The 8,941-nt window shown below is 56.0% G+C and overlaps 1 protein-coding gene and 1 non-coding gene across 2 annotated transcripts; both read right to left on the minus strand.

The window, feature by feature from the left end:
* Positions 1-549: 549 nt before the first annotated feature.
* On the minus strand, positions 550-668 carry LOC111824707. Its single transcript, XR_002827792.1, has one exon. It is a non-coding gene; the product is annotated as a 5S ribosomal RNA (ribosomal RNA).
* A 1,469-nt stretch (positions 669-2,137) lies between these two features.
* ETFB (electron transfer flavoprotein beta subunit) lies at positions 2,138-7,991 on the minus strand (the record flags this gene model as incomplete). Its single annotated transcript, XM_023749248.1, is given in 6 exon segments — positions 2,138-2,349; positions 3,146-3,304; positions 5,230-5,292; positions 7,201-7,359; positions 7,703-7,870; positions 7,872-7,991. Coding segments are annotated over 6 exon segments (840 nt in total), but the record flags the coding sequence as incomplete, so codon positions are not given.
* Between the last annotated feature and the right edge of the window lie 950 nt (positions 7,992-8,941).

The raw sequence follows: 8,941 nt of genomic DNA on the forward strand, positions 1-8,941 counted from the left end.
TCCCTAAGGCTCTCAGGAGGCATAGACCCTGCCTGGCCCAGTCCCAAGCACTCCACCCACTCCCTCCCGCCTCCAGCGCTGACTCTTTGAACACCCTGCCATTCTTTGGCCCATCTCTCCCCTCCCAAATCTGCAGACAAAGTTTCCTCTGCCTGGAATGCTCTCCCTCGCTCTCCGCCCCCCTCCAACCTGGCTAATCCACAACTTGTCCTTCAGGTCTCCTCTTAAGAACCAAAATAATAATTGCCACTTATCCGGTGCCAGGAACCGTGCAAAAATGTTTGCCAGACGTTATGGGCTGAACCCTTCCAAACGCCCTGTGAGCTAGGCTGCTGGAGGTTGCACGGTCAGAGGGAGAAGCTGGCGGCCTCCGCCCAGGATGGCCAGGCTGCGCACTCCTTCTGAAAGCTGTCCTACCGCCCCCTGCTGGCCTCACCAGTCCTCTGAGCTTGCCCAGGTAGAGTTCTCGCCATGCGGATAATAATAATGATAATACTATATAGTGAGCATTTTCTGCATGTCCAGTGTGGCTCTTTTTTTTTTTTTTTAAGCCTACAGCACCCGGTATTCCCAGGCGGTCTCCCATCCAAGTATTAACCAGGCCCGACTCTGCTTAGCTTCCGAGATCAGGCGAGATCGGGCGCATTCAGGGTGGTATGGCCATAGATTCCAGTGTGGCTCTTGAGGTGCTACATTAACCCTTCAAAACCCCATGGGATGGGCTTTATAGTGTAAAGACAGTTGCAAATTCAACCCTCCTCCCATTAAGGAGTAGGGTCTCTGGCCCCTCCCCTTGCCTCTGGGTAGGCTCTGTGACCTCTAGACCAGTGGTTCTCAACCTTCCTAATGCCGCAACCCTTTAATACAGTTCCTCATGTTGTGGTGACCCCCAATTTCATTGTTACAAATTGAACATAATGAAAGCATAGTGATTCATCACAAAAACAATATGTAATTATATGTGTGTTTTCCGATGGTCTTAGGCGACCCCTGTGAAAGGGTCGTTTGACCCCCAAAGGGGTCGCGACCCACAGGTTGAGAACCGCTGCTCTAGACCAAGAGAGTACAGTGGGAGTGGCCCCGTGTTTCTGCACTGAGGCCTCAAGAGACTGGCGTATTCCACTTCCTGCATCGTGAAACACTCCTGCTGGGAGCCCAGCCGCCATGCTGAGAGGAAGCTCAAGCAGCCGCATGGAGAGGAGTAATGGCCCCTAGTGAACCGGCTGGCAAGCCTGTGATGGATCCATCTTGGATGTCGTTCCTCTGGCCCTATCTGAGCCATGGAAGAGAAGCCAGCTGTCCCTGCCACGCTCAAATCTCAGGTTTATGAACAAACGAAAGGATCGTTGGGTTACGCCACCAAGCAACAGAAAGCCCGGCTGTCACTAACTGCACCTGATGGAGGAGGAAACTCAGGCTTAGAGAGTAGGAAGTTGTCCAAGGTTCTCCCGGAGACGGGGATTGGGCAGGATCTGAACCCAGGGCCTCGGGATCCAGGCCCAGGCCTGTAACCCCTGCATGAAGCTCTTACTGTCTCAGTAGGCCAAATGAATAGACTGAGGCTCAGAGACGGGAAGTAACTCACTCACGATCTCACAGCAGGTAAGTGTGAAAGAGAGGGTCACTAAGGCTGACTCCAGGTCCCAGCTCTTCCCCGCACCAGGTTTTGATGATCTCTTGCTTGTCTGTCTCTCCAACCAGAATCAGAGCTTCTGGCCTACTCCCCTCTTGGGTCCCAAGTCTCGGGCAGGGGCCTGGCACCCAGGAGCCCACAGCAAACACCTTGCGGATGAAAGCCCTTCTTACCCCCCACCCCACCTCACTGGTATTTGTCTTTCAAGACTCAACTTAGATGCCACCACACTGGGAGTCTCTTTGACCCCACAGGCCTGCTCGGATGCCCCAGGTGGGCCCCCAGTGCCTCCATGTACAGCACCCAGCACCCACCTCACGGTTGCCTGTGCCCACGTCCATCCCCCTTCAACGTGGAAGCTTCTCAGGGGCAGGGACTGGACGTGACTCACCTGGGTCTCCTGCATTGCCCAGCACAGGGCCTGGCACACAGGAAAACTAAGTAAATGTTTGTTGAATGAATCAAGGAATGGGTGTCCATGGAATGAGGTAACAGAGACAGACGGCGAGAGTCATAGTTTTATTGCCAAGTTTCACGGACGGGGCTCAAATCCGCCCGATCTCTTTCAGCTTGGCCACCAGGTCCTCCGTGGTCTCCACCTTGACGCCAGCCGTGCGCTGGGGCGGGTCCTCCACGCTCACCACAGTGAGCTTGGAGGTCAGGTCCACGCCCAGGTCCCCGGCCTTGAGCACCTCGATCTTCTTCTTCTTGGCTTTCTACGTGCAGGAAGCCACAGATCACAAAGCTGCCGAGCCCTCTGCCCACCCTCCTGCAGCCCCCATGGGTGCCACATCCGCTGAACGACTCCCATTGGCTGAACCCTTCGGGACCTGCCCCTGGCCAGGACACATGCGACCTCTTACAGGGCCACACCTGGTGCAGACAACTCCTGTTGGCTGGGATGACCTGGGAAGCCCTCCTACTGCGGGAGTCCTCCTTCGGTCAACAGCCTCCACTGGCTCAAATGGACTGGCAAACTCACCCTCTGGCAGTAATAACTCATTGGACTTTTGGCCAAACTGATCCATTAAACTCACCCTATTGGCTGACGTGACTCAATGAACCCATCTTATTGGATGAGATGACCCACTGAAATCTCCCTATTGGCTGAAATGACTCATTGAGCCCATCCTACCGGCCAAGATGACCCACTGAACTCTCCCCGCTAGCTGAGATGACCCAATAAAGCCTCCTCATTTGGCTAGGATTCCAGAATGAACTGTTCCTATTGGTTGTAATGACAAGGGGAACCCTCTTGATTGTCTGATCAAGCCTTTTATTGGCTGAGATAAACAGCAAGCCCTTCCTGTTAGCCAACAGCCCCATGAGCGCTCTCATTATCGGCACAGAGGACCCAGTGGACCCTCTCTGTTAGCCAAATGGCCAGTGATCCCTTCCTTTGGATGAGATGTCCCTTGGATCCTGTCTCCTCCCATCTGAACACCAGGGAGGCACAGGGCCTATAGGACTCACACACCCCAGGCCCCCGTGACCCCTCTGCCAGGTGCTCACCATGATGTTTGGCAACGTGGCATATCGGGGCTCATTGAGCCGCAGGTCAGCGGTCACCACCGCAGGCATCTTCAGGCGCACGGTCTCCAGGCCCCCATCAACCTCCCGCTCTACTTTCAACTTGTCCCCTTCCAGTGTCAACTGGGAGGCAAAGGTGCCCTGGGGAGAGAGCATAGGGGGAGTGGGCAGATTAGTTCAGGGCAGGCCCCGAGCAGTCCTCCATTGGCCACTCCGCAGAGTGCAACAGAGGCACGAATGAATGACAACAGAAGAGGAAGCATCCTGCAAGGTGATCTATAGACATTAAGTTCAAATACAGGGGGGTGGATGGGGGGAGCAGGCATGGCTCAGTGGTTGAGCGTCGACCCATGAACCGGAAGTCACCTGTTCGATTCCGGTCAGGGCACATGCCTGGGTTGCAGGCTCAATCCTCAATAGGGGGTGTGCAGGAGACAGCCAATCACTGATTCTCTCTCACCATTAATGTTTCTAACTCTCCCTCTCGCTTCCTCTCTGAAATCAATCCTATATAATAAAACCCTAATATGCAAATCGACTGAACTGCAGAACAACCGGTTGCTATGATGTGCACTGACCCACTGGGGGCAGACGGCTCAACGCAGGGGGAGCGCCGTTCAGCCAGAAGCTGGGGTCATGGCTGGTGAGTGCAGCTGTGGTGGTAGGAGCCTCTCCGCTTCCACTGCAGGCAGGCGGTAAGGAGGGGTCCCAAACTGCGACAGCCCCGGACTGTGAGAGGGATGTCTTACTGCCAGCTTAGGCCTGACCCCCTGAGGGGTCCCGGACTGCAAGCAGGTGCAGGCTGGGCTGAGGGAACCCCCCTCCAGTGCATGAATTTGTGCACCGGGCCTCTAGTATTGTAATAACTATGTATGGTGTCAGGTGGGTACTTGAAATATCAGGGGGATCACTTTGTAAAGTATATGATTATCTAACCACTATGCTGTACACTTGAAACTAATACAAAATAATACCGAATATAAACTGTAATTGAAAAGTAAAATAAAAATGTAGAAATGGAAACGTTTTTTAAAAGAATCCAAAATATTTCAATATTTTTTATATTGATTATGTGTTGAAATGACATTTAAGATATATTGGGTTAAATGCAATATCATTAAAATTAATTTTGCCAGCTTCTTTGAATTTTTTTTTTAAGGTATCTTTATTTTTTTTTTATTTTTTTTTTTTTAAAATATATTTTATTGATTTTTCACAGAGAGGAAGGGAGAGAGATAGAGAGTTAGAAACATCGATGAGAGAGAAACATCGATCAGCTGCCTCTTGCACACCCCCTACTGGGGATGTGCCCGCAACCCAGGTACATGCCCTTGACCGGAATCGAACCCGGGACCTTTCAGTCCGCAGGCCGACGCTCTATCCACTGAGCCAAACCGGCTTCGGCAAAGGTATCTTTATTGACTTCAGAGAGGAAGGGAGAGGGAGAGATAGAAACATCAATGATGAGAGAGAATCATTGACTGGCTGTCTCCTGCACGCCCCACACTGGGGATCGAGCCCACAACCTAGGTATGTGCCCTTGACCGGAATCGAACCCAGGACCCTTCAGTCCACAGGCCCACGCTCTATCCACTGAGCTACACCTGCCAGGGATCTTTGCACTTTTTTAATGTGGCTATGAAAAATTTTAAATTGCGTCTGTGGCTTGCATTTCTGTTGGACTGGCAGAGGCGGAGACTGGGGAATCTGGAGTTTGGAGGGGGCATGAGTATCTCCTAGAGAGTGGGCAAGGAAGGCCTCTTGGAAGAGGTGATATCTGAGAGCTCTCGACTGAAGGGGGGAGTGAAAAACACAGATAATCTCAGAGGGCCATGTTCCAGGCGGAGGGAACAGCAAGTGCGAAGGCCCTGAGCAGGGACGAGCTGGTGTGGTTGAGGAGCAGACGAGGCCAGGTGTCCTGTCTGAGCACTCCCCCTGCCTGCCCACGGGAGCTGCTGTCCTGCTTTACCTCTGCCTCCCCCTGGAAGGGCAGGGACAAGGGTGGCCGTGTTCTGAGCCCCCAGGCCTGGCCCACAGCAGGCGCTCCCCACCCCGGCCTCACCCACCTGTGGCCAGTCCAGAAATCCAGCAGTCATCTGCCCGGTCTGGTTACAGTCGTCATCAATGGCCTGAGTGGGGAAAGAGAAGACCGTATGACAAGGGGGCTTCTCACGCACTATCGGGGCCTTTGTCTGCAACAGGGGTCGGCAATATCCCGTGTTCTCTGTCGCAGCGCCTCAGCTCCGCGCTGTAGTGCCTGAGCAGCCATAGACATCGCGTGTCTGTATAAACAAATGGATGTGTGGGTGTTCCAATAAAACTTTATTTACCAAATTGTCGTCTCCATGGGCCACAGTTTGCTGAGTCCAGGTCTAGAGTGATCCCATCCCCTCAACTGGGCCCAGAGACAGGGGCGCCTGGTATCCCCAAGGCCCCGCTTAAACATTCACAGAACCCTCCTGTGCACCAGGCCCTGGGCAGGCCACCCTGGGGAACTGAGTGAATGGGATCTGGGCCAATGAGAACATTCTGTCCCTGACTCCAGTGATTGGCTCCGGGATGAACGCATGACTCCAGCTGGACCAGTGGAGCGTCAGCCCTGAGAGTTTTGCTGGAGCCCTTGGGAAAGAGGCTCTTGTTTCTGCCGGGGTCACTGGGTTGGCGGGAGGTAAGCCTGGAGGTGCAGAGAGTGAAGCCAACACAGAGTGCAGCCAAGACAGAGGAGCGGAGTCTAGAGCACAGGTTGACCTGGATCACGCTGTGCCTGAAGCTCTCCTCACATTAGCTAATAAGGTCACTTTTTGGCTTAAGCAGGTCTGAGCTGTGATTCTGCCACCCACAGCAAAGAGTATCCCGGCCAGTTCATCCAGCAGGTCCCCAGCAGGAGTCCCAGGCCCTAGGAGCTGTCCCTGACACGCAGGACAAGCAGGGCATCGAGTCTGAGCCCCACCAGCGGATGCAGGAAGCTTCAATAGGCCATGCCGCCAGCACCTGTTACTGGGGGAGCTGGTGTGACACCTGAGCCCCACCCAGCCCCACCCAGCCCCACCCAGACCGTGCCTTTTTGGCCTCTTCTCTGGTGAGACCTCCTGCCTCAGTTTCCTGATTTGTACTCTGACTCCCCTGCTGTCATCTCTCTCTGCTCGACTGCCTGGCTTGGGCAGGACACCCAGTAACCTAACTGGACCCATCAGTCTCCCATCACTCTGGAATGCTGGTCTCCCCCCTCGGGGACTCCAGCTCTACCTCTGAGCCTCCCGTGGGTCTCTGTGACCGCCTCACCTCGCTGCCTCTGACCTTCTTTCTCAGCCTCATGCTCTCCCCGTCTCGCTCCTGTCTGTCTGAGGCTCTTCCGAAGGCCCCCCTCGGCCCTTCCCCTGGGTGAGTACCAGGTCTGTCCTGATGGGATGGGGTGGGGAGGCCGACCCCGAGGAAGGGTCTCCTGGGATGTCGTGTGCTGGGGAAGGTTCTAGTTGAGTTCTCACCCCAGAGCCCCCCTATCCCCAAACCCCTGGCCTCCAGTCTCTCCCCTTCCAGGCCATTCCTAATGGGGTCTCTCTGCACCACAGCTGGCCGGGCCCACCCCCACCCCCACCCCCCACCCCCCATGCTCATTAGAGCCCCCCAAGGCTCCCCGGGTGCCCTTCCGAAGGCCTCAGGTCTCTGTTCAAAGCCCAGGCCTTCAGTCAGAACCCATGTGGATGCCCCCACCCTCCAAGCCAACCCATGCACAGTCCCTCCCTCCTCCCTTCTCCCTACGGGCCCTGTCCCTCCAGCACATCTGTCTCTGCTCTGTCCCATGGGCCGTGGCCCAGGCCTCCAGCGTTCCAATCCCACCTCATAGGACCCTACGGGGACCTTCTGAGGCCCACAGTGACCCTGCCCTTCCTGCTCAAACTCTGGAGCAGGGAGAGCCAAGTCGCAGGGCTGCTGGGCCTGGGACCCATGAACCCGGGCCTGAGTCACCTGCCTCCCACCTCAGGCCTCCCCACTCCCAGTCAGGTACACGGGGACGGGGGAGGGGCTGGCACACCCACCTGCTTGCCCAGCAGCACCAGGCCCACCTTCTCCTTCTCTGCCAGCTTGGCCAGAACCCGGGCCACCTGCAGGGGACCCAGGCGCTCGGCCTCTGCAGCCGGCACCTCCACATGGATGCCTCGGTCTGCGCCCATGGCCAGGGCAGTGCGGAGGGTCTCCTGGGGGGAGAGGAGGGGCTTGACTTGGCTTCTTGCACCAGGGGGACCCAGGAGCCTGATCCCCCAGCCCCTCCCTCCCTCAGACCCAGGAGTCCAGGCCCCCAGCCCCTCCTCCCTCAGACCCAGGAGTCCAGGCCCCCAGCCCCTCCTCCCTCAGACCCAGGAGTCCAGGCCCCCAGCCCCTCCTCCCTCAGACCCAGGAGTCCAGGCCCCAGCCCCTCCTTCCTCAGACCCAGGAGTCCGGGCCGAGCACCCCTCCCTCAGACCCAGGAGTCCAGGCCCCCAGCCCCTCCTCCCTCAGACCCAGGAGTCCAGGCTGAGCACCCCTCCCGGGCCCTGGCACCTGGCACTGGCTGGGCCCGCAGCTGACAGCAATGACCTCCTTCACCAGCTTCTTCTCCTTGAGCCGCACGGCCTCCTCCACGGCGATCTCGCAGAAGGGGTTCATGGAGTGCTTCACGCCATCGGTGACCACACCTGTCTTGTCAGGCTTCACTCGGATCTGTGCAGCCAGGAGGGGAAGGGACAGGGTCAGGGGTCGGGGCCACGGCACCAACCAGCACAGGCTGGATGGGGATCACCGGGGCCTGGAGAGGGGTGAGGCCTTGCCCGGGGTCCCAGGTCTCCAGGGACAGATGGGGTTAGAATTCGCAGGCGGGTGAAGGGCCGCCCTCTCACCCTCTCACTCAGACCCGCCGGACATCTGACTCGTCGCTGCTCCTTGGGCCTGAATGCGGGTTTCTCCGTCGTATCATCACCCACAGTGAGAAACACATTTGATGATACCCCCAAGGGTGTTGCAAGCACACACATATGTTCACATGTAAATATAAACACCACTGCAGCGTGAGGTTCGGTGGACGGTACTTACCTTCACTCTATACACTATACTGGGGCATTTTCTATTCTTTTTTTTTTTTTAATTGATTTTTAGCGAGAGAGGAAGGGAAGAGAGCGAGAGAAGCATCAACGTGAGAGTGAAACATCAATCAGGTGCCTCCTGCACACCCACTGCCAGGGATCGAGCCCAAAACCCAGGCCTATGTCCAGACCAGGAATCGAACCGGCGACCTCAAGGTACACAGGATGGCGCCCAACCAACTGACCACACTGGCCAGGGCTATTCTGTTTCTCTTAATGCCAGCCCTCGACAGGGACTTCATGATCAACGCATGGTCACAATCTGGTTTGAAAAGCACCTGCTTCAAAGGCCCCTCTGCCACACAGGCTAAGGTGGGGGCGGGGCAAACCTCTCCTCACAGGGCAGGTCCTCACTGTGTGCCTGGCCCTGGGCTGCACAGGTCATCTGGTTTCTCTCTTCTTCTTCTTTTTTTTTTGTTAATCCTCCCCAGAGGATATTTTTTCCATTAATTTTTTTAGAGAGAGTGGAAGGGAGGGAGGGGGAGAGAGAGAAACATTGATGTGAGAGAGACACATTAATTAGTTGCCTCCTGCACACGCCCTGACTGGGGTTGGGGATCAAACCTGCAACCCATGTACGTGCTCTTGACGGGGCATCAAACCCACAACCTGGGAATCGAACCCATGACCCTTCAATGCACGGGCCGGTGCTCTAACCACT

Source organism: Myotis lucifugus, unplaced genomic scaffold (assembly GCF_000147115.1).
Source record: "Myotis lucifugus unplaced genomic scaffold, Myoluc2.0 scaffold_4408, whole genome shotgun sequence".
NCBI lineage: Eukaryota > Metazoa > Chordata > Mammalia > Chiroptera > Vespertilionidae > Myotis > Myotis lucifugus.